We start from the raw sequence: 26216 nt of genomic DNA on the forward strand, positions 1-26216 counted from the left end.
GTTCTCCAAATGTTTGAAGAATGTCTGCGGTGGCTAATGAAAGTGTCCCGGCACAGCCGTGTTTGTCACTCATTGCGTTGCCTTTTAATAAACCGCTCATTAGTCAGAAAACCTCATTAGCAATCTTGACAACAGGGAGCGTAGGACTCAGCAGAAGAGGGAAGGAATTTTCTTTGCTCTTTCATTTAAGGTAGAAAGCCGGGGAGCGTTCAAGGATGCGCCTTCGGGTTTCGGCTGCATGCTTGGAGTAAACATCATCATCTTCATAACGGCATCCTTATAAACATAATCCTCCACGGGGAGGAAAAAAAAAAAAAAATGCTCCTAACCTAAATAAGACCCCAAGAAAAGAGACGAAGTTGCCAGAGTAATTTATTTTTAAAGCTGTCCTATTTTCCTGTGTAAGTGCAAACCAGGAATATTCACTTATTTGAATGCATGAAGTGGACACATTGCAAAAAAAAAAAGAAAAGTACAGAGGCTTAATAACATCGTGACGTATCTCTCCTTTACAGATCTGTGACAAGGAATGGCACTATTATGTGATCAACGCAGAATTTCCCGCGGTGACACTATTTGTGGACGGGGTGACCTATGAACCCTACCTGGTGACAGATGACTGGCCGATCCACACCGCAAAGATTGATACGCAGTTAACCGTGGGCGCCTGCTGGCAAGGTCAGTTTGTGTGTGTGTGTGTGTGTGTGTGTGTGTGTGTGTGTGTGTGTGTGTGTGTGTGTCTTTCTGAAATCCACAGTAGCTTCAGGGTGATGCAGACATGTTTTCCTCAGGCTGTAAGATGCTGTAATCAGGCAGGAATGGAACACGACTGCTGTTAAACTGTGTCGTTTGGATCGTTTCCAGCTGCACTATGGAATCTGACAGTTGCTTTATATGCAGCTGCCGTTTGAGCTTGAGCTTGTGTTTTATATTTCCTCCACATAAAGTGAAGAAATTAGTTTTTATTACATTATTTTTTTTACAAAATACTAGTACGGGACATTTTTATTGTTTCATTTAAAAGAACTGTTGATTATTCTGATTCGTTATTGGTTGTTTATTATTGTTATTGATGGTCACAACTGCTTCAGTATTGTAAATGCTTGTTAAACCAAATAAACAAAGTGGCACACAAAAGAAATAAGATAAAGAATGAGGAAATGTCTTTTGGAAAACCTCTAAATTGCTTCACTGCCACTTACTTTATAACTTAATTTTGTATAAAAACAATAAAGCATTATATTGAGTGTCCACGTATTTTCAATCAGGAACTCTTTCTACAGAAACAGAACCGAGAACAGATCAGCCGATTAATGCACAGGTGTAATGAAATATGATGTATTTTCTACTTGATATGCAAAGGGCACCAACCCTGGGAAAAGACGGAAGCTTGCAGTACGGCAAACATAGAGAAGTAGCATCAACAAAGAGGCACAGCAGCCAAAAGATGTTGAAAATTACATGTGAAGCACAAACGGGGAGAGAGAGAGAGAGAGAGAGAGAGAGAGAGAGAGAGAGAGAGGGAGAGAGAGGGAGAGAGAGAGAGGGAGAGAGAGGAGAGAGAGAGAGAGAGAGAGGGAGAGAGAGAGAGAGAGAGAGGGAGAGAGAGGGAGAGAGGGGAAGCCGGAGACTTTCTGTTAAGATAATTAAAGAGATTAAGATTCATGCTCCGGGGCTGCGGGTGTTTCTTCTTTGAAATGGAGAGAGTCACGAGCAGAGTGGGTATCAGACGTGGAAATTCTGCGCGTCGGTTCCAGTGGCGGGGAAGGAGAGCGAGCGGTGATCAACATTGGAATGAATAACAGCCTCCCTGCTGCCTTGTTTATGACTGGAATAATTATACCAAAAGCGCTTTACAGGAGGGCAGAAAACGAGACTGCGGTGATCCGTTCTGCAGCTCGCCTAAATCACGCTCATGATGCTCACCGGCGTCATCCCGAGCTTCAATCCCGATGACATTTTGCTCGCCATTTAAATTTCTTTTCATCCCTACGCCTGATTGCAAATTTTTCTTTCTGTCGTCATCGCTTTCTTCGGGCCGCTCTTTCTGCCTCTTTCCATGAACCTCTGATTGTGAGAGAAAGCCCTGAAGGAAGGATTAGCTGGAGTGAATGGAGGACAACTTTGCCAGCTATTACATCCCAATGAAGCCGCTTTAAGCTTCACTAAGCCGCAACTGATAACTTTTCAGGCCATTAGCGAGCGAGATTGCCTTTCAGAGTCTCTCATTTATCCATCCCCCTTTTCCCAACAATCAACAACAAAATGATGAGACGCGAAAGGCATTCAGACCGTATTTTCACTGCCCCGAAAGCAGGAAAAAAAAAAAAAAGGGGAAGACGCGTCTTTCCTCACAAGAAAATGGACGGTGGTTGTTTTTCCGAAGCACTTCTCTGTAGAAACAAGCTTGTTTGGATGGGAAATGCGTGTTTGCCGTCTCATTTAATGTGCAACGGGAAAGTGGGTGTCACAATTTCAAAGCGGCCCTCACGGCTCGGTATACATATACTCAACTAACAAAGGCACCGGGAATCTGAGGTAGTTTTATGTTGATAATAAAAGGTATCAGTCGACATATATCACCGGGAAGTTTTAAATCTTTGGAACGCCGCGCTGCCATTTTAGCTCGCTTTTAGCACTCAGTGAAATGAGAAAAGTCACATTTAATATCCAAGGTGAAACCGCCGCCGACGTGAACCACGATGAAATGGCCTCTACAACAGTTCGAATTAGAAACTGAACATGTTTTATGTCTTCTTCACGCTCAAGAAGAGAACATCGGCAATAGTCTGCAGCACCGACGTCTAAAATATCATCATCTAATCATCAGCGTAATTTGTGAATTAGCTTACATAGAAATATTGCTCTTATGCATCAACTTCTTGGAAAGACCTGCCGTGCAACATGTGACGTGTCCTCTTCCTCTTTCCTCATTTCTCTTTTTTTTTTATGAATCTATTTAAAAAAAACAACAACAACATCTAGACACAAAGTTTCGGTCGAGTTTGCACTTTGTCGTTCAATCGCAGAGACGTTGTCGTGATGAAAACCTTTCAGCGGTGCATTTGTCAGAGTGACGGAGAAGGAGACTTAAAGAGCAGAATAATCACCATGGTTTCCACGTGTGGAGAGGAAGGAAGAGTCCCACTCTGGTGATGTTCTTAGTTCTTGCTGTGTGTGATTGCACCACTTCCTCTGAGAAGGACACAGCAAATACGAGTCAAATCGTTAGTTATTATAGCTTTTGTTATTTCAAAATCACCTTTTAATTGTTTTATGTTTTGCATGTTTGACATTAGACACCAGGTGGGGAACCTCTTAGCCTCAGCATTGCAACAAGAACATGTGGAAAAATCATCAGCACACATCGCAGAACGTTGTCTTGTGACAAATGACGATGGTGTAGAATTGCTCCTGACGTTATCAGTTATTTACAAAAGCTCAACAACACACTATTTTTTTTTTTTTTTTTTTCCCCGCAATGTGTTAATTGGCTCTGGTTGTGATCTAGATGTGAAAATAAAGTAGTTAGAATGCTTCAAGTTGTGACCTTTTTTGAACTCTTACAGCAAAGGACAGTGGCAATTAGCGGAATGGCGACGACAAATCCCGGAATGACTTGTAGCCGTTCTGTTTCACCCGTTTGCTTTTGGACTCGAGGCTCTAAGCTCACCCCCCCCCCCCTTCATACGTACACAGAACAAATACTGACTGGATTCTGAATTCAGGAGCAAAGATTGGGTACTTTTTTTTTGTTTTGGTCTAACTTCCCATTAGCCCACAGCTTGTCGGTGGATGAACAGATTCGAATGTCTGTTGTTCGACAGCACGCCAGATGCTGTAACGTTCAATTACATGGTTTTGGTCCTAACAGTTCTTGGACTCGGTCGTAACGTGGCGCCATCGTTCATCGGCGTCGGCAGACCCCGCCCCTCTGAGCTCCAGGAGGTAAACATGTAAAAAAAAAATAGCGGCGCTCTGCTTAAAAGGAGAAGGATCTAAGGCGACGAAAACAACCAGTAATCTGCAAAACGACTTAATAACGAACTTGTTAATATTGCGGTGAATTCTATAGGCGATGCAGTTTTTACGAGACTGCAGGAGAGCTGCAGTATTGCCTCACTGCTTGTAAAGTCAGCAGCATGAGTCTCCTGTTGCCTAGCGTGCTGAAGGCAGTTGTTTGGTGTCTTTATGACAGCATCTCACCTCTCAGCTCTGCTTGTACACACACTCCCCTGTATGATTCACATTGACGGAGCTGAGAGAGAGAGAGAGAGAGAGAGAGAGAGAGTAGATATGCCTCCAGCCCCATGCTGGCTGGCTGGTACTGTAGCTGTTGTTCACAGTAATATCCGCTGTTACTGTCTACCGTTCCCCTGGGCCTCGCTGTGCGGAATAGTTCAGTACGGCAGAGGAGCAGAGCATCCAGGCTGCGCTACGGTAAATGGGTTAGTAACCTCAGAACAGTCAATGTTCAGGAACCGAAGAACATGCTGTATATTGTTCCACATCTGCATTTGAAATGTTGCATTGCGTGGGTTTGGCTGAAGTTCACCGTAGAAGTCGTAGACTGTAGATGAGAGGTGGATATGTTCAGCGTGACGTCTTCAGTGGGTTTTCTGACATTTTGAGGCCTGGAGTTCTTCTTTGCTTTTTGGCCGTTACCGTCTTGGTTTTTTTGGGGGGTTTTTGACACGTGAGGGTGCAGCCGAGATAACTGAAGGTGATTAAAAGGTTACAATTCACTTTCATGACCTGAAAACACGCTATGATAGCATTAAAGAAGAACAGAGACGTCATCATTTTCAACAAAAAAAAACATAAAATCACCACTTTAAGTCTCCTTTAAGACGATTTTTATGTTTTTGCTTGAGTTGATTATCATTATGAACCAAAAACTAATAATACTGGTAATAGATTATTTTCAAAATGTAATACTCCAATAGCACAATATACAGTAAACAATGTAATCTTAAATCTGCCTAAAGAACGTGTAAATGTGTAAATGGGTGGTGTGTGAAAAAGATCCACGGCTGTTATTTTGGTAAAACGTTTTGTGCTTTTTCCCTTGGAAACATACAAAATACACGTTGTTGTCTCTTCTACGCTGCAAAGGCTCAGTAAAAAAAACAGGTTTGAAACCAAAAAGCTTGACTCTGAGACCGGGCCGGTACCGGCAGGAAGGATGAGGCGCATTGATCCAATAGGGGGATCAGGCTAGAGAGCAGGAGTCCAAAAGGCAGTCCAGAGAAAACGGCTGGAAGGCTGAAGGCGGGAGCAGAGCAGAGCGTACGATGTGGACGTGGGCCAGTATGTATATATATATATATATACATATATATATATATATATATATATATATATATATATATGCTGCTGGGCTAATGGAGGAGTGGGAGCAGATGGGAGCAGGAGGGGATGGGGAATGCCAGGAACACGGGGGGGGTTACTGAGGGCAGGTTGAAAAGTGGTCGGATCTGAAAGGAACAGGAAAGTTAAAACATGGCAAGGAAAATGTGACAGTAGGAGTTGTCTTCCATTTTGACCAACCTGTATCCATCCAACTGACCTTCTTTCCCCCCTCATCTCCTCTGCCCCGTTCCACTTCTGTCCTTAAACCTCTCATATTACACCTTTTCCTTCTTCCTATTTCTCGGTTCTCTCCTTTCTCGCTCTCCCTTTAGGCGGTGAGGTAGGGACCCCGAGGTTCACCCAGTACTTCCATGGCAGCCTGTCGGGTCTGACGATCCGACCGGGCCGCATTGAAACCCAGAAGGTCATTTCCTGTTTGCAGGCCTGCAAAGAAGGCCTCGATATCAACTCTCTCGAAAGCCTCGCAAAGGACATTAAGGTGTGCGGAAACACACACACACACACACACACACACGCACACCTCTTTGTAATTCTATCTCTGTGAGGACAAAATGTCTTCATGCTTAAGTTCCTCACAAAGAGGTGTACAAGTTCACTTACACACACACACACGCACACACACGTTTACTCCAGACTTTGATTGATAGTAGCGTCTACCACCGTACTATAGAGGACGTAAGACACTGTGTCCTGTTTAGGGTAGCATTACATGATGCTACTCTGTAACACATATGACATGTGATGTCGTGAGGACAAATAGTATTTTTGTTTGTGTGTCTCCAGTTCCATTTTAACCCGGCCCAGTCTGTGCTGGTGGTGGAAGGAGAAGATCTGGACAGCATCAACACAGCCATGTCCAAGGTCTCCTACATTAACTCTCGCCAGTTCCCTACGCCCGGCCTCCGGCGGCTACGCATCACCACCAGTGTGCAGTGAGTGCACACATACTTGGGAGGGACGCACGTTCACTCACACTTTGACTTTTTTAACATCCAGCTCTACGTTCACTGAGTGTCACGGTTTCACAATCGCTTCCCACTCCTGGAAAAAGCCCATTTAACCGTATAGATATCATTGTGTAGTGCAGATCTGCTGCTTCTTTGTGTGTGTGTGTGTGTGTGTGTGTGTGTGTGTGTGTGTGTGTTTGGTATGTAACTCTACATGACACACACGTTTGTTGTGAAAACCTAATGAAGCACATTTTGCCGGTATTCCGTTTGAGGGAGCTCTCCGGTTGTTGAATAAAGTGCGAGGTCTATAACTATCCCTAGAACCCTTAATGTGAGACGATGCATGTTTAATACATAAAACATGCAACACGTCGGTCACAGCTTCAGTCACATCAGCTTCCAAACTGCCAAAGGAGGTGCGGCTGCAGCGTTAAACGAAGGCTCGGTCGGCCGTGTTGCGTCTGACTTTGTCTCCGAGCCACAGACCTGGCAGTGAGATGACCGAGGACGGATCATTAGTGTGAAAACCATTAAAACCACGAAAACAAACCAGCTGGCCATTGAGGACATTAAGCCTTCGGGTGAACGGGAAACGCCATCTTGTGAGCCTCTATTTGTCCTCGCTTTTTTTTTTTTTTTTATTCTCTCTCTTTCTTTTATTACCAGCTGCGACAATGTGCGGCGTGATGCCATCGCGAGACGCTCTAGTGTGCCGTCTGGTTTCTCCTCCTGTGAGTCTTTCTGCGGTTCCACGTCTGGATTTAATTTCATTTGAATTGACTTTGTCCTCTCTCCCAAGGATGGCGATATTAGTCGGCCTGTTTGTCCAACATTTGTTCAAAGGACATTATCTTCGGGAACCGCTGGGCCCATTGTTATGAAATCAAATTACCAACAGTTTTGGTCCACACACAACAATGCGTCCTCTTTCATGCCGTCAATATGAGACTCTTCTACCGGTATAGCTGGATGTATCATCAAAAACACATGATGTAACCATATATGTGTGTGTGTGTGTGTGTGTGTGTGTGTGTATACTGCATATAAGTGTAAATCATAAAACAATACGTAGTGTATCTTTAACAAGAGGATGAAAAGGAAAATGCTTCTTCCCAACTGCATCACATTGAATGCAACATGCTTGATTGCATGTTGGTGTGTGTGTGTGTGTGTGTGTGTGTGTGTGTGTGTGTGTGTGTGTGTGTGTGTGTGCGTGCGTCCTTCTCCTCACTCTTAAAGTATTTCGTCTATCCTAACACAACTTGCGTGCGTTTAGTCGCGTCGCTGCGTTTTGTGTGTATTGGAGCTCCTGCCCATGCGTCTGTTCCCGGTCTCCACACCCATCCGCCCCGCCGCCTGTTCATTTGGCGAGCGGCACAAAAACGCAGACAGGTCAAATCAGCTTAGATGTGAGCCGGTCGATAAAGCGAGGCGAGCTGAGGGGGAGCAGCAGCAGCAGCAGCAGTGCTGTCTTAACTCTGAACAACACTTCGCAGCTCCCCCTCGAGATAAAGACGGACAGATCCGCCTTTCGCACTCGGCGAGATATGTCGAATCTGCCGTCTAGTGACTGAGGCGAAACAATAATATGTGGTCGCATTATTACACACTGTTGATATATTTTTTTTTTCAAATTCTTCTTGAAGGTGTTGTGTTGTTTGAGAGAGCAGCTCAGTGATTCCGCCACTTCAGAGCTCACAGGGTTAGCATTTCAAACGAGCCTGGCTGAATCCAGGACCTTAAAAGCGAACACCTGTCTCCTTATACACTGCCTGGCCAAAAAAAAAAAAAGTCGCCACCAAAAAAAAAAAAAAAAGGTCACACACTCTTAATATTTCGTTGGACCGCCTTTAGCTTTGATTACGGGACGCATTCGCTGCGGCGTTGTTTTGATAAGCTTCTGCAATGTCACAAGATTGATTTCCATCCAGTGTTGCATTAATTTCTCACCAAGATCTCGTATTGATGACGGTAGAGTCTGACCGCCGCGCAAAGCCTTCTCCAGCACATGCCAGAGACTCTCAATGGGGTGAAGGTCTGGACTCTGTGGTTGGCCAATCCACATGTGAAAATGATGTCTCATGCTCCCTGAACCACTCTTTCACAATTTGAGCCCGATGAATCCTGGCATTGTCATCTTGGAATATGCCCGTGCCATCAGGGAAGAAAAAAATCCACTGATGGAATAACCTGGTCATTCAGTATATTCAGGTAGTCAGCTGACCTCGTTCTTTGAGCACATACTGTTGCTGAACCTAGACCTGACCAACTGCAGCAACCCCAGATCATAGCACCGCCCCCACAGGCTTGTACAGTAGGCACTAGGCATGATGATCCAGGTGGCGACTTTTTTTTTTGGCCAGGCAGTGTATTTACCTTTTTTTTTTTTTTTTTCTCCAAATGGGCTATTTTTTCCTTTTGGACATTTATTCTTGTATGATCAGAGGTCAAAGGTCATTACACTCACTTGAAAACGTTTTAAAGGGATGCTTTATCTAACAGTGTACCACGGGATGCTTCATGTAATTATGTCATTATTATTTTTGTTTAACTGCTAGACACACTTTTCAAAGAGTAAAATCTTGAAACCACCCAGTACATGAAAACATATAAACAATATACATACATACTGTGGATATATACATTCTTCAGAACAAATGGGGACAGTGAAGTGAATACCAGTCCCCATCGCAGAGTACTCTATGGTGAACATGTTCTGTCCATAAATGAAAACAAAACTTTGAAAATAAAGATGTTGAATTAAAGGAGGATTTTCTATCAGTTGGGGTTCGGTTATGTAATAAATAAAATATTTTTCTTTAGCCTTTGAAACTAGTAAGTGATATTCACACATGTACCTAAATCCTTTGAAGTAGCCTGTGTTTGTATGTGTTTATGAGGACACTGGCGTCACAACAAACCTTTAGAAGTGGTATTCGGTTATCATCCCTTACTGGAAAATGAAACAAAGTCATGCAACTTAAAGACCTGGAAAGGTTCAGTGAAACCTGTTTCACTATTGTGCACAAGAGACATGTGTCTTTGTGTTTTAGTCCCTGCTCTTCTGACAGGTTTGAAGTGAGTAACGCCACGTGTTTCTGTGAATCAGTCAGGATTTAGATAGCTGGGGGGTCGTTGGCTAATGTTGCCAGGCTACGTCAAATCAAATGTGATCTGATCCAACACATCCCCGCACGATCCCGATGAAGCAGTGAAGTTGTGTAGTGTTGAATACAAACACAAATAACCGAGTGTGTTTTCATATCATCTTTTTTTTTTTATTTATTTTTGATATATTCCTTATTTTCTCATGATGATTTAATCTTATAAAAACCGTTTTCTGGGCTTTTTTAAACACATGTTTTTCTGTGTCAATTCTTTTTGCTCATCCTAAAATCCATGAGTACAAAAAAAAATCTGCAATCTCAATTTTTTTTTTTTGCATTTCATGATCATTATTTGTGACAAAAATGCCACAAATACATAAGACAGAATAGTGACATCAAAACAAATGAGCAGTGGAGCAAGAACACTGGTGCCATCTTTCCCTGTAACCTCTCTTCTTCTTCTTCTTCTTCTTGTGTGTGTGTGTGTGTGTGTGCGTGCGTGCGTGCGTGTGTGCGTGTGTGTCAGGTGTTTCGGCGAGGACACGTGTCTCTCCATCCCAGACATCAAGTCGGTGGTGATGGTCCTGCCGCCCAGTGAACCGAGAATCACCATTGCGGGATCTAATCGGCTCGTCAGGCCTGCCGCTGACCTGCGGGGCCCGCTGGGTGTGGCACCCTTCAAAGAGCTTCACATCACCAGCACAGTGATGAAGGGAGACAGCTTCGGTGGATGTGAGTGGAGAGGATTGTTAAGATGCTCTCATCTCATACCAGCCTCTTTTTTTTTTTTTTTTTAGCAATATTATAGTTCATTTTAACGAAAATGTGTTTTTTTTAAATACCTCTAAAGGTTAGAGTTACACTCTCTCTTGTGTTTCTGTCCACTGGATATTCATCATTTTGAGTCTACAGTATTCGCACACTGCATTTTCTGTCATTTTGTGCCCATGAATAAAAGCCCATAGACAAGGTGTGATGGAGGTGATGCATAACCTGGACTACTGCGATGTGCTGGTAATTGGGGACGAACTGAATCCTGAGAGAGAGAGTTTGGAGATCCATCACAGTGCCTTGTTGGGAAAACACCTGGATGCCACCAACTCCACCTCTGGAATATCAATATACGGTAGGGCTTACCACCCTGGGGAGAGCGATGGGAAGACACGGTGACATGCACCACCTTAAAACCTTGAAGAATATCTCTAAAAAATGGTTTGCCCTTTATGCAGCAATAAGATGAACATCCCCTCTCTATAGAGTAAGACAGCTGTAAAGGTCCCTGAAATCTCGTGTAATAACAGATTACAGGCAGTGCTGCATGACATATTCTAGACCGCAGTATAACACTTTGGTTGTTTTTTTTTCTCCCTGCGTGTCACAAGGCGTGGACTCCATGGCCCACTATGAGCAGGCTCTGAGACAGGTACGCTACAGGAACTGGCGACCCGCCACCCTGAGTGAGAGAAAGTTCAGACTCACCTGCTCTGAGCTCAACGGACGTTACACCAGCAACGAGTTCAACTTGGAGGTCGGTGTGATGTATTTCAGTAGCCATATGTTACCCCTTCTTTACTCTTTCTTTCTTTCATCTTGCTTTTCCTCAGTCGGTTTTCTTTCGTACCACGTTGTCTGCCGTCATCCTTTTAGTTTCTTATTTTTTTTTGTCGGACAAATTGTGACAGCCTTCGTCTTCTCCTCTGTGCTAAAAGGTTAGCGCTCTTCACCACTCGGCACCAGTGGAACACGTCAATCACATGGCGGCCCAACCTCAGTACATGAGACCTGTCCATCGCCCGCTCATGATACACACTCTCAACTCGCACATGTCAGGTAAGCCACAAGTCAGTCAGTTAAAAAAAACGCATTCTGTGGTGGAGATTTGGTGCTGTAGGGATGTTTGCATTCATTACAGACTGGTTATGAGTCACTATGAGTGACATTTGTTTTATATTGATAATGACAATAATGGTCAACCCTAAAATATCGTCTCGATATCAATATCAAAGGGTCAAACTATTTCATGTTTGATTTTCTCCACTAATAACTATCATTATACAGTGCTATAAGCAGATTATAGCACATAGATGTGTTTATAATGCATTATAGACACATAGGCGCCAAAGAAAGTTCCACCAGATGTTTTAGCTGAATGATCATGTGCTTATGAACCATTATGAATCTATTAACGAGACACATACCACTGACTCTTCAGTCACCTGCTGCCTAAGAGAAGCTGTTTTATTCCTGTTTTTCCTTCAGGAGCAGCACCACCAGCAGCCACAGCAGTTATTGTGGTCTGTATCGCCGCCCTGGTGGTGATTGTGGTGATCGGCGTGTACAGGATCCACGCCACACATCAGGAGGGGTCCAGAGACGATGAGGAGGAGGTCAAAGACACTGAGGAAGACTGGGACAACTCTGCACTCACCATCACTGTCAACCCCATGGAGGTTGGATTTTTTTAGATGTAGTTTTGAGGTGTTTTACTCCTTCAGAATGCTCCTTTAATAAAGACTAGAAGATGATTTATCGTACAAATAGCTCTATTCCATTTGACGCCACCGTAAAACTGGATTTGGGAGCTGCGGGGACCTTTACTAAATCGCTCTTTGTTTTCTAGAACGTAGGAGGAGCTCAGGCGCATGACGAGGAGGTGAAAGAAGAAGAGCGCGACGAGGAGGAAGAAGAAGAAGAAGAAGAAGAAGAGGATGAAGAACAGGTGGGAGGAATGACAAGTGCCGAGTCCGACAACAGTGATGCAGATGAAGAGGACGGAGAAGAAGTGAAAGAGAGGAAGCAGAAGGAAAAACTAGAGTGGGACAGTTCCTCCATAACATACTGACACACACATACATAAACCTAGATCTGCACATACATATACGTCTCTCTCTCTCTCTCTCTCTCTGTCGCTGTCTCTCTCTCTCTCTCTCTCTCTCTCTCTCTCTCTGTCTCTCTGTCTCTGTCTCTCTCTCGCTCTCTCTCTCTATCTATCTCTCTATCCCTCTCTCTCTCTCTCTATCAACAACACACACACACACATGCACACAAACACACGTTAGGCAGACATTCCTTCATGCTCGCTACAGGTAGGGCCTACACACACACACACACACACACACACACACACACACGCACAAACAACAAAACAAAAACAGAATCTCTGATAAAATTATTTACAATCTGTTGCTGGAAAAAAAAAACTCTTTGAATCTTCCCACGTTGTCGTTTTTTAATGACACATCTCCCTCTGCTGGACAAAGTCAGAAGTACAGAATCAGCTGCAGTCCCACACTGCTGTAAAACATTGTCTGTATATTATTATTATTCACATCTCAGTCAACGGAGCTAAACATAGGACGAATAACAAACAAGCACAGTCTTCTCATTACACGTTCACACTTCATGTGATGAAGTTAATTCTGAACTCTTGAATTTAGTGACACAAACGATCTCCGGTTCTTACACTAACGCAGTAATGTGGACTTTCATCCAAACATGTAATATGTGAAAGTGGATGTGTCAACACGTCACTTTTGTATCGTTTTGAACAGATTATCTGCAGGATGGTGAGTCATCAGCAGATTTATCAGCCACATGTATCCATAAACATATTTATTTGTTGATGTATCCATAAACATTTAAGCATATAATTCCTTTGGCCTATATAGTCGGTATAACATAGCCGTATTGTCACTCAGTGTGTATATATCCTCTGTTGCAATATTTAACTCAAATCTCTCCCTCTGTGTGATCAGTCCTGAATATTTGATCTCTTACCGTCAACATTTCATATTCATCCTTACTCATATGCAAAGCAGTGTTATTAACGTTGAATATATATTACGCCACCTTTAATTCCTCAGAAGTGTTTTAAAGTTAAATTGGTCACTGATCTGGTAAACGTTGATTGTAGTTAAAAATGCATCTGCCTGTGTACCAAATCCATCAATACTGTGGCCTGTTGTAGCTTCTACCGTTCAGGGTTAGATCCGTTCTCTTTCTTTCTTCAGCAGAGGACATAATACAGAGATGTTACCGTATGCTACTGATGTTCTGTCTTTCTGTGTTTTTAATTCCATAGTAAAAAGGAGCCCTCTATGCAATTATGGGCCCGGTATAAAAAGGACCAGTACACAGAAACAGGGGTACTCCAGCCATTCAATGCTGCACTCACTGTAACGCTTTAGTATATTTTAACTTTACACAACTTATAACGACGACTCCAACTGTGTGGCTTTAGATCACGCTAACTTAGATATATGTCTATAAATTGATCCATTGCATACATTTAATGATGTTTAATATCTTAAGTAAGATTCATTTGCTATGGATTCTGGGTAAATGTGTGTGACAATACAAAAAAACCTGCTCTGAGTCCCAACACAACTACTGTTTCAGGGTAAAATAAGTCTGTGTTTAACTCTCAGAGTAAAACACTCTGTAAGATATCTTTAAAAGTTTGTCACATTTTATAATAACCCTGATTCCATCATCAAGGTTATATTCTCAGACTTTACAGATGGAGAAGTAAACGGTAATGTGTTAAGTTGATGGAGTGCCCCTCATACAGTCAGATGAAGACCCACTGGTGTTTGTTTACTGGTGTTATCGAGTCGTCACTCCTGCACAACGTCACCAGAAGTGGAGACTTCATTAATATCAGTTCCATCTTGTACCATCGTTGATACAGACTCATTTATATTGCTCAGATCTGAGTTAGTCTACATTCAAATGATCTAAAAGTAACTCCTTTGACCATTTTACTCACTTCTGACCCATGTCTACACAGCTTCAGTGACTATTACTCCCTCTGAGCTCTCTAACTGATACGTCTCCTGTTCACCTGTCTGCCCCCCCCCCCCCCCCCCCCCCCCCCCCTCCTGTTGGCCTTTAAGCACCTGTGATTGTGATGTCATCATTGTGAAACAATTGCCTTGTTTCCCTCGTCCCCCTTTTGTCATATTGTGCTTCTGAAAGATCAAAGTGAAAAAGATTCTTTTACATATAATAACAAACCCTGTAAAAATGTTCAAGTTATTTTATATATGTTTCTTTTTCTTTTGTAAACAAAATGGTTGGGATTTCTCTCTCTTTAGTGGTCATCCCACTGCTTTCTGTATATTGACCAATAAAGACTTGTTTTAGACTCTTCACAGCTCTCCTACTTCATTGTGGACTAGACGTCTGACGTACGTGTGTGTGTGTGTGTGTGTGTGTGTGTGTGTGTGTGTGTGTGTGTGTGTGTGTGTGTGTGTGTGTGTGTGTGTGTGTGTTGGCAAACTGAGAGATTTACATAATTGATGAGCTGTCATTGTAGATGTTAGAAAACTGCCTGAATTCACAAAATCACACATTTCTGGGCCAAAAACAGGCCTGATATGTGATGCGTATTCCACTACAACATATGAGGAAGACATTAGCATGTCAAAGATGTTGTGCAATCGAACATCAGGCAATGCTGCACATTAGCATTTGGGCCTCAATTCATTACCCTTATTAGAGCTGCAGAAAACCGTCTGGAAATGTAGCTTTTACAATTTGTGGTTTTATTTCATGGCCTGAAGCCTTGACCCTGGGGTAGTAGTATATATAGTATGCTGAATAAATTCCTTAGAAAGTAATAGAATAGTATGTTAAAATAGTAATGAAAAAGTCATACTATAGTATGTAGAGAAAACTATAGTATTAAAAGTTTTTTAAAAAGTCTGAGTATGGTATGTCAAGAAACTCATTGTAGAGTATGTCGAAAAAAGTCCTAAAAAGTCATAGTACTACAGGTCAAAAAAATGTAATTATAGTATGTCAAAAAAGTCAAGTCAGGTATGTAAAAAAATAAAATAATCATAAATAAGTCATGGGAAAGTAAGTCGAAAAAATAAGAAAAAGATATAGAGTATGTTGAAAAAAGTCATGGTGTAGCATCTCAAAAAAGTTGTTTAAAAAGTCATAGTATTGTATGTTAAAAAAGTAATTTTATAGCATCTCAAAAAAGTAAAAAAAACATAGCAAGTATGTCAAAAGAGTTTTAAAAAAGTCATTGTATAGTATGCCGAAAAAGTTTAAAAAAAAGATGTCTTAGTATATTATGTTGAAATAAGTAAAAAAAAGCATTCTATAATATGTCTAAAAAAGTTTTTAAAAAGTAACAGTATAGCGTGTCAAAGAAGTCAATATGTCGAAGGAATTAATTGTATAGTACGATGAAAAAACTCTTAGTATTGTATGTCGAAACACATCACAGCATAGTATGATGACATTTTTAAAAAATGAAGTTATATTATAAGTCATAAAAGTCATAGTTTAGCAAATACAAAAAAGTCATAGTATAGCACTTCATAAAAATCACAAAAAGTCATAGTGTAGCAAATAAATATTGGAAAAAAGGGAAAAAAAAGTCATAGTATAGTATGTTGAAAAAAAGAAAAAAAGTCATAGTACATAGCAGGGGTCACTAATAGGCGGACCGCAGTCCGGATCCGGACCCAGGACCTAAAACCGATAGATAATTGAGAATTATTACATTTTGACGGAGCTCTTGTATTTTAACCGGCGCAGCTTTTTCAGCCTTTACGGCACTTGTTCAGCGGCGTAAATTACATCACGTGATGCAACTCAACCAATCAAATATGGGTATTCTGACAAGTTTCCTGACTCGAGTGAGATGTAGACACACGGGGGAGACGAGGAATGAGAACGAAGGGCAGGAGAATGATTACGTGAGTCAGAGATGTTTTTCACATGACGTTCTCCAAAGAGAGAGAAGTGGTCAGAGAGACCAGAGTCTTTAACCAACAATGATCAGACTCTTATAGGTTAATTCTTCCCGCGGACAGTTTAAAACCAGTGTGTCTCATATGTTCAGAGTGACGAAAATTAAAAGCGGTAATGTGAAGCGAAGAACAACTCTTTTGAGCAAACGTACCCACTCACATCTGGAATGAAGACACAGACAACAAAGCTAAGAGCCCAATATGATCAGAATCCTAACACATGAATTCACTGACCAACTATGATGTTAACAGAGAGAATAGAGCTGAAACAAGTAGTTTAATAACCACACATGAAGTCCATGCTCACACATTTCTCTTGTTAGAAGATGAAAAAAATATAATATCGTGGCTTTTTTGATTGACATCATTTCACACCTGAATGAACTGAATTTAAAGCTGCAGGGCAATTCAGTGAAATTCATTTTTCTAAAATGAATTACTTAATTTTAACCTGAGGTGAAATGATTTTGTAACTATGCACCATTTCCTCTAAAATCGAATCTGAAATTAGACAAATTGTCTCATGAATGTGATTTGAAGTTAGCTCATGCATGCAAAGTCATAGTATAGTATGTTGAAAAACGGAAAAAAATGTCAGAGTATAGTATGTTGAAAAAAGGAAAACAGTCATAGTATAGCATGTCGAAAAATGGAAAAAACAGTCATAGTATAGCATGTCAAAAAATGGAAAAAACAGTCATAGTATAGCATGTCGAAAAAACGAAAAAAACAGTCATAGGATAGCATGTTGAAAAATGGAAAAAACAGTCATAGTATAGCATGTCGAAAAAAGGAAAAAAATAGTCATAGTATAGCATGTCAAAAAATGGAAAAAACAGTCACAGTATAGTATGTCGAAAAATGGAAAAAACAGTCATAGTATAGTATGTCGAAAAAAGGAAAAAAAACAGTCATAGTATAGTATGTCGTAAAAAATGAAAAAACAGTCATGGTATAGTATGTCGAAAAAAAGGAAAAAAACAGTCATGGTATAGTATGTCGAAAAAAAGGAAAAAAACAGTCATGGTATAGCATGTCGAAAACAGTCATGGTATAGCATGTCGTAAAAAATTAAAAAACAGTCATAGTATAGCATTTCGAAAAAAGGAAAAAAAGTCATAGTATAGTATGTCAAAAAAAGTAATAGTATTTTGGGGTGAAGTGTCTTGCTGAAGGACACATTGACATGAGACTAACAGAGCCATAGCCGGGGATTGATCCAACGACCATCTGACTGAAAGGCAACCCTGCTCTCCACTTAGCCACAGTCACCAGTTGAGAAACACTGGCATAGTATGTTTATAAAAAGTCATAGTATAGCATGTCGAAAAATGGAAAAAACAGTCATAGTATAGTATGTCGAAAACAGTCATAGTATAGCATGTCAAAAAAAGGAAAAAAACAGTCATAGTATAGCGTGTCGAAAACAGTCACAGTATAGCATGTCGTAAAAAAATGAAAAAACAGTCATAGTATAGTATGTCGAAAAATGGAAAAAACAGTCATAGTATAGCATGTCAAAAAATGGAAAAAACAGTCATAGTATAGTATGTCGAAAAAAGGAAAAACACAGTCATAGTATAGCATGTCGAAAAATGGAAAAAAACAGTCATAGTATAGCATGTCGAAAAAAAAAAAAAAACAGTCATAGTATAGCATGTCGAATAATGGAAAAAACAGTCATGGTATAGTATGTCGAAAAAAAGGAAAAAAACAGTCATAGTATAGCATGTCGAATAATGGAAAAAACAGTCATGGTATAGCATGTCGTAAAAATTGAAAAAACAGTCATAGTATAGTATGTCGAAAAATGGAAAAAACAGTCATAGTATAGCATGTCGAAAAATGGAAAAAACAGTCATAGTATAGTATGTCGAAAAAAGGAAAAAAACAGTCATAGTATAGCATGTCGAAAAATGGAAAAAACAGTCATAGTATAGCATGTCGAAAAATGGAAAAAACAGTCATAGTATAGCACGTCGAAAAATGGAAAAAACAGTCATAGTATAGTATGTCGAAAAAAAGGAAAAAAACAGTCATAGTATAGCATGTCGAAAACAGTCACAGTATAGCATGTCGTAAAAAATGAAAAAACAGTCATAGTATAGTATGTCGAAAAATGAAAAAAACAGTCATAGTATAGTATGTCGAAAAAAGGAAAAACACAGTCATAGTATAGTATGTCGAAAAAAAGGAAAAAAACAGTCATAGTATAGCATGTCGAATAATGGAAAAAACAGTCATGGTATAGCATGTCGTAAAAAATGAAAAAACAGTCATAGTATAGTATGTCGAAAAATGGAAAAAACAGTCATAGTATAGCATGTCGAAAAAATGGAAAAAACAGTCATAGTATAGTATGTCGAAAAAAAGGAAAAAAACAGTCATAGTATAGCATGTCGAAAACAGTCATGGTATAGCATGTCGAAAAAAGGAAAAAAACAGTCATGGTATAGCATGTCGAAAAAAGGAAAAAAACAGTCATAGTATAGCATGTCGAAAACAGTCATAGTATAGCATGTCGAAAAAAGGAAAAAAACAATCATAGGATAGCATGTTGAAAAATGGAAAAAGCAGTCATAGTATAGTATGTCGAAAAAAGGAAAAAAATAGTCATAGTATAGCATGTCGAAAAATGGAAAAAACAGTCATAGTATAGTATGTCGAAAACAGTCATAGTATAGCATGTCAAAAACAGTGATGGTATAGCATGTCGTAAAAAATGAAAAAACAGTCATAGTATAGCATGTCGAAAACAGTCATAGTATAGCATGTCGTTAAAAAATGAAAAAACAGTCATGGTATAGCATGTCGTAAAAAATGAAAAAACAGTCATAGTATAGCATGTCGAAAAAAGGAAAAAAAAGTCATAGTATAGTATGTCAAAAAAAGTAATAGTATTTTGGGGTGAAGTGTCTTGCTGAAGGACACATTGACATGAGACTAACAGAGCCATAGCCGGGGATTGAACCAGCAACCCTCTGACTGAAAGGCAACCCAGCTCTCCACTTAGTCACAGTTACCAGTTGAGAAACACTGGCATAGTATGTTTATAAAAAGTCATAGTATAGCATGTCGAAAAATGGAAAAAACAGTCATAGTATAGTATGTCGAAAAAAAGGAAAAAAACAGTCATAGTATAGCATGTCGTAAACAGTCATGGTATAGCATGTCGTAAAAAATGAAAAAACAGTCATGGTATAGTATGTCGAAAAATGGAAAAAACAGTCATAGTATAGCATGTCGAAAAATGGAAAAAACAGTCATAGTATAGTATGTCGAAAAATGGAAAAAACAGTCATAGTATAGTATGTCGAAAAATGGAAAAAACAGTCATAGTATAGCATGTCGAAAAATGGAAAAAACAGTCATAGTATAGTATGTCGAAAAAAAGGAAAAAAACAGTCATAGTATAGTATGTCGAAAAATGGAAAAAACAGTGATAGTATAGCATGTCGAAAAATGGAAAAAACAGTCATAGTATAGTATGTCGAAAAAAAGGAAAAAAACAGTCATAGTATAGTATGTCGAAAAAAGGAAAAAAAAGTCATAGTATAGTATGTCAAAAAAAGTCATAGTATTTTGGGGTGAAGTGTCTTGCTGAAGGACACATTGACATGAGACGAACAGAGCCATAACCGGGGATTGAACCAACGACCCTCTGACTCAAAGGCAACCCTGATCTCCACTTAGCCACAGTCACCAGTTGAGAAGCACTGGCATAGTATGTTTATAAAAAGTCATAGTATAGCATGTTGAAAAATGGAAAAAACAGTCATAGTACAGCATGTCGTAAAAAATGAAAAAACAGTCATAGTATAGCATGTCGAAAAAAGGAAAAAACAGTCATAGTATAGTATGTCGAAAAAAGGAAAAAAACAGTCATAGTATAGCATGTCGAAAAAAGGAAAAAAACAGTCATGGTATAGCATGTCGAAAAATGGAAAAAACAGTCATAGTATAGCATGTCGAAAAATGGAAAAAACAGTCATAGTATAGTATGTCGTAAAAAATGAAAAAACAGTCATAGTATAGCATTTCGAAAACAGGAAAAAAAAGTCATAGTATAGTATGTCAAAAAAGTAATAGTATTTTGGGGTGAAGTGTCTTGCTGAAGGACACATTGACATGAGACTAACAGAGCCATAGCCGGGGATTAAACCAACAACCCTCTGACTGAAAGGCAACCCTGCTCTCCACTTAGCCACAGTCACCAGTTGAGAAACACTGGCATAGTATGTTTATAAAAAGTCATAGTATAGCATGTCGAAAAATGGAAAAAACAGTCATAGTATAGCATGTCGAAAACAGTCATAGTATAGCATGTCGAAAAAAAGGAAAAAAACAGTCATAGGATAGCATGTTGGAAAATGGAAAAAACAGTCATAGTATAGCATGTCGAAAAAAAGGAAAAAAACAGTCATAGGATAGCATGTTGGAAAATGGAAAAAACAGTCATAGTATAGTATGTCGAAAACAGTCATAGTATAGCATGTCGTAAAAAATGAAAAAACAGTCATAGTATAGCATGTCGAAAAAATGAAAAAACAGTCACAGTATAGCATGTCGAAAAAAGTGAAACAAACAGTCATAGTATAGCATGTCAAAAAAAATGAAAAAACAGTCATAGTATAGCATTTCGAAAAAAGGAAAAAAAAGTCATAGTATAGTATGTCAAAAAAAGTAATAGTATTTTGGGGTGAAGTGTCTTGCTGAAGGACACATTGACATGAGACGAGCAGAGCCATAACCAGGGATTGAACCAACGACCCTCTGACTGAAAGGCAACCCTGATCTCCACTTAGCCACAGTCACCAGTTGAGAAGCACTGGCATAGTATGTTTATAAAAAGTCATAGTATAGCATGTCGAAAAATGGAAAAAATAGTCATAGTATAGCATGTTGAAAAAAGGAAAAAAACAGTCATAGGATAGCATGTTGGAAAATGGAAAAAACAGTCACAGTATAGTATGTCGAAAAAAGGAAAAAAATAGTCATAGTATAGCATGTCGAAAAATTAAAAAACAGTCACAGTATAGCATGTCGAAAAAAGTGAAACAAACAGTCATAGTATAGCGTGTTGTAAAAAATGAAAAAACAGTCATAGTATAGCATGTCGAAAAAATTAAAAAACAGTCACAGTATAGCATGTCGAAAAAAGTGAAACAAACAGTCATAGTATAGCATGTCAAAAAAAATGAAAAAACAGTCATAGTATAGTATGTCGAAAAATGGAAAAAACAGTCATAGTATAGCATGTCGAAAAATGGAAAAAACAGTCATAGTATAGTATGTCGAAAAATGGAAAAAACAGTCATAGTATAGTATGTCGAAAACAGTCATAGTATGGCATGTCGAAAAATGGAAAAAAACAGTCATAGGATAGCATGTTGGAAAATGGAAAAAACAGTCACAGTATAGTATGTCGAAAAAAGTGAAAAAACAGTCAGAGTATAGCATGTCGAAAAATTAAAAAACAGTCACAGTATAGCATGTCGAAAAAAGTGAAACAAACAGTCATAGTATAGCGTGTCGTAAAAAATGAAAAAACAGTCATAGTATAGCATGTCGAAAAAATGAAAAAACAGTCACAGTATAGCATGTCGAAAAAAGTGAAACAAACAGTCATAGTATAGCATGTCAAAAAAAATGAAAAAACAGTCATAGTATAGTATGTCAAAAAAAATGAAAAAACAGTCATAGTATAGTATGTCGAAAAAAGGAAAAAAACAGTCATAGTATAGCATGTCGTAAACAGTCATGGTATAGCATGTCGTAAAAAATGAAAAAAACAGTCATAGTATAGCATTTCGAAAAAAGGAAAAAAAAGTCATAGTATAGTATTTCAAAAAAAGTCATAGTATTTTGGGGTGAAGTGTCTTGCTGAAGGACACATTGACATGAGACGAACAGAGCCATAACCGGGGATTGAACCAACGACCCTCTGACTCAAAGGCAACCCTGATCTCCACTTAGCCACAGTCACCAGTTGAGAAGCACTGGCATAGTATGTTTATAAAAGTCATAGTATAGCATGTCGAAAAATGGAAAAAACAGTCATAGTACAGCATGTCGTAAAAAATGAAAAAACAGTCATAGTATAGCATGTCGAAAAAAGGAAAAAACAGTCAGTGTAGTATGTCGAAAAAAGGAAAAAACAGTCATAGTATAGTGTGTCGAAAAAAAAAAAAAAAACAGTCACAGTATAGCATGTCGAAAAAAGTGAAAAAACAGTCAGAGTATAGCATGTCGAAAAATGTTAAAAACAGTCATAGTATAGTATGTCGAAAAAAGTGAAACAAACAGTCATAGTATAGCATGTCAAAAAAAATGAAAAAACAGTCACAGTATAGCATGTCGAAAAATGTTAAAAACAGTCACAGTATAGCATGTCAAAAAAAATGAAAAAACAGTCATAGTATAGCATGTTGAAAAATGTTAAAAACAGTCATAGTATAGTATGTCGAAAAATGGAAAAAAACAGTCATAGGATAGCATGTTGGAAAATGGAAAAAACAGTCACAGTATAGTATGTCGAAAAAATTAAAAAACAGTCACAGTATAGCATGTCGAAAAAAGTGAAACAAACAGTCATAGTATAGCATGTCAAAAAAAATGAAAAAACAGTCATAGTATAGTATGTCAAAAAAAATGAAAAAACAGTCATAGTATAGTATGTCGAAAAAAGGAAAAAAACAGTCATAGTATAGCATGTCGAAAAAAGGAAAAAACAGTCATAGTATAGCATGTCGAAAAATGGAAAAAACAGTCATGGTATAGTATGTCGAAAAAAAGGAAAAAAACAGTCATAGTATAGCATGTCGTAAACAGTCATGGTATAGCATGTCGTAAAAAATGAAAAAACAGTCATAGTATAGCATTTGGAAAAAGGAAAAAAAAGTCATAGTATAGTATGTCAAAAGAAGTCATAGTATTTTGGGGTGAAGTGTCTTGCTGAAGGACACATTGACATTAAACGAACAGAGCCATAACCGGGGATTGAACCAACGACCCTCTGACTCAAAGGCAACCCTGATCTCCACTTAGCCACAGTCACCAGTTGAGAAGCACTGGCATAGTATGTTTATAAAAAGTCATAGTATAGCATGTCGAAAAATGGAAAAAACAGTCATAGTACAGCATGTCGTAAAAAATGAAAAAACAGTCATAGTATAGCATGTCGAAAAAAGGAAAAAACAGTCAGTGTAGTATGTCGAAAAAAGGAAAAAACAGTCATAGTATAGTATGTCGAAAAAAAAGAAAAAAACAGTCACAGTATAGCATGTCGAAAAAAGTGAAAAAACAGTCAGAGTATAGCATGTCGAAAAATGTTAAAAACAGTCATAGTATAGTATGTCGAAAAAAGTGAAACAAACAGTCATAGTATAGCATGTCGAAAAAAATGAAAAAACAGTCATAGTATAGCATGTCAAAAAATGTTAAAAACAGTCACAGTATAGCATGTCAAAAAAAATGAAAAAACAGTCATAGTATAGCATGTTGAAAAATGTTAAAAACAGTCATAGTATAGTATGTCGAAAACAGTCATAGTATGGCATGTCGAAAAATGGAAAAAAACAGTCATAGGATAGCATGTTGGAAAATGGAAAAAACAGTCACAGTATAGTATGTCGAAAAAAGTGAAAAAACAGTCAGAGTATAGCATGTCGAAAAATTAAAAAACAGTCACAGTATAGCATGTCGAAAAAAGTGAAACAAACAGTCATAGTATAGCGTGTCGTAAAAAATGAAAAAACAGTCATAGTATAGCATGTCGAAAAAATGAAAAAACAGTCACAGTATAGCATGTCGAAAAAAGTGAAACAAACAGTCATAGTATAGCATGTCAAAAAAAATGAAAAAACAGTCATAGTATAGTATGTCAAAAAAAATGAAAAAACAGTCATAGTATAGTATGTCGAAAAAAGGAAAAAAACAGTCATAGTATAGCATGTCGTAAACAGTCATGGTATAGCATGTCGTAAAAAATGAAAAAACAGTCATAGTATAGCATTTCGAAAAAAGGAAAAAAAAGTCATAGTATAGTATTTCAAAAAAAGTCATAGTATTTTGGGGTGAAGTGTCTTGCTGAAGGACACATTGACATGAGACGAACAGAGCCATAACCGGGGATTGAACCAACGACCCTCTGACTCAAAGGCAACCCTGATCTCCACTTAGCCACAGTCACCAGTTGAGAAGCACTGGCATAGTATGTTTATAAAAAGTCATAGTATAGCATGTCGAAAAATGGAAAAAACAGTCATAGTACAGCATGTCGTAAAAAATGAAAAAACAGTCATAGTATAGCATGTCGAAAAAAGGAAAAAACAGTCAGTGTAGTATGTCGAAAAAAGGAAAAAACAGTCATAGTATAGTGTGTCGAAAAAAAAGAAAAAAACAGTCACAGTATAGCATGTCGAAAAAAGTGAAAAAACAGTCAGAGTATAGCATGTCGAAAAATGTTAAAAACAGTCATAGTATAGTATGTCGAAAAAAGTGAAACAAACAGTCATAGTATAGCATGTCAAAAAAAATGAAAAAACAGTCACAGTATAGCATGTCGAAAAATGTTAAAAACAGTCACAGTATAGCATGTCAAAAAAAATGAAAAAACAGTCATAGTATAGCATGTTGAAAAATGTTAAAAACAGTCATAGTATAGTATGTCGAAAAATGGAAAAAAACAGTCATAGGATAGCATGTTGGAAAATGGAAAAAACAGTCACAGTATAGTATGTCGAAAAAATTAAAAAACAGTCACAGTATAGCATGTCGAAAAAAGTGAAACAAACAGTCATAGTATAGCATGTCAAAAAAAATGAAAAAACAGTCATAGTATAGTATGTCAAAAAAAATGAAAAAACAGTCATAGTATAGTATGTCGAAAAAAGGAAAAAAACAGTCATAGTATAGCATGTCGAAAAAAGGAAAAAACAGTCATAGTATAGCATGTCGAAAAATGGAAAAAACAGTCATGGTATAGTATGTCGAAAAAAAGGAAAAAAACAGTCATAGTATAGCATGTCGTAAACAGTCATGGTATAGCATGTCGTAAAAAATGAAAAAACAGTCATAGTATAGCATTTGGAAAAAGGAAAAAAAAGTCATAGTATAGTATGTCAAAAGAAGTCATAGTATTTTGGGGTGAAGTGTCTTGCTGAAGGACACATTGACATTAAACGAACAGAGCCATAACCGGGGATTGAACCAACGACCCTCTGACTCAAAGGCAACCCTGATCTCCACTTAGCCACAGTCACCAATTGAGAAGCACTGGCATAGTATGTTTATAAAAAGTCATAGTATAGCATGTTGAAAAATGGAAAAAACAGTCATAGTACAGCATGTCGAAAAATGGAAAAAACAGTCATAGTACAGCATGTCGAAAAAATGAAAAAACAGTCATAGTGTAGTATGTCGAAAAAAGGAAAAAACAGTCATAGTATAGTATGTCGAAAAAAAAGAAAAAAACAGTCACAGTATAGCATGTCGAAAAAAGTGAAACAAACAGTCATAGTATAGCATGTCGAAAAATGTTAAAAACAGTCATAGTATAGTATGTCGAAAAAAGGAAAAAAACAGTCATAGTATAGTATGTTGAAAAATGGAAAAAAAAGTCATACATTACAGTCATTTATCAGATGCTTTTTATCCAAAGCTATTTACAATTCAGTATCTATCTACACACCGTAGACGCAGCTACGGGACCAATTTTGGGGTTAAGTGTCTTGCTCAAGGACACATTGATATGAGACTAGCAGAGCAGGAGCCGGGGGTCGAACTGCCGACCCTCTGATTGAAAGGCGGCCCTGCTTGCCACATGAAAAAAAATCATGTTGAATAGTATGTATAACCTTTTTTCCATTTTTCAACATACTATGACTTGTTTTCAAGAAAGTTTATAGTGGCTAACAAATCTCAATTCCATTCTACCAGGAGTGGGGATTGAACCCACGAGGAATGATGCCCATCAGATCTTAAGTCCAATGCCTTAACCACTCGGCCATCCTGGT

At 38.6% G+C, this 26216-nt stretch overlaps 1 protein-coding gene and 1 non-coding gene across 2 annotated transcripts in view; one reads left to right on the top strand and one right to left on the bottom strand.

Moving 5' to 3' along the window:
- Nucleotides 1-14581, top strand: part of clstn2a (calsyntenin 2a) — a 119279-nt gene extending 104698 nt beyond the window's left edge. Inside the window, exons 10-18 of the mRNA XM_068702632.1 lie at nucleotides 516-678; nucleotides 5685-5851; nucleotides 6157-6305; nucleotides 9957-10162; nucleotides 10389-10556; nucleotides 10813-10958; nucleotides 11140-11260; nucleotides 11690-11880; nucleotides 12051-14581. Of these exons, the coding sequence (XP_068558733.1) occupies nucleotides 516-678; nucleotides 5685-5851; nucleotides 6157-6305; nucleotides 9957-10162; nucleotides 10389-10556; nucleotides 10813-10958; nucleotides 11140-11260; nucleotides 11690-11880; nucleotides 12051-12272 (1533 nt within the window). The 3' untranslated portion in view covers nucleotides 12273-14581. The remainder of the gene's footprint in view (nucleotides 1-515; nucleotides 679-5684; nucleotides 5852-6156; nucleotides 6306-9956; nucleotides 10163-10388; nucleotides 10557-10812; nucleotides 10959-11139; nucleotides 11261-11689; nucleotides 11881-12050) is intronic.
- An 11552-nt stretch (nucleotides 14582-26133) lies between these two features.
- trnal-uaa (transfer RNA leucine (anticodon UAA)) lies at nucleotides 26134-26216 on the bottom strand. Its single transcript has one exon. It is a non-coding gene; the product is annotated as a tRNA-Leu (tRNA).

Source organism: Cebidichthys violaceus, unplaced genomic scaffold (assembly GCF_023349555.1).
Source record: "Cebidichthys violaceus isolate CVI_PGR_0920_01 unplaced genomic scaffold, fCebVio1.0.p SCAF_87, whole genome shotgun sequence".
Taxonomy (NCBI): Eukaryota; Metazoa; Chordata; class Actinopteri; order Perciformes; family Stichaeidae; genus Cebidichthys; species Cebidichthys violaceus.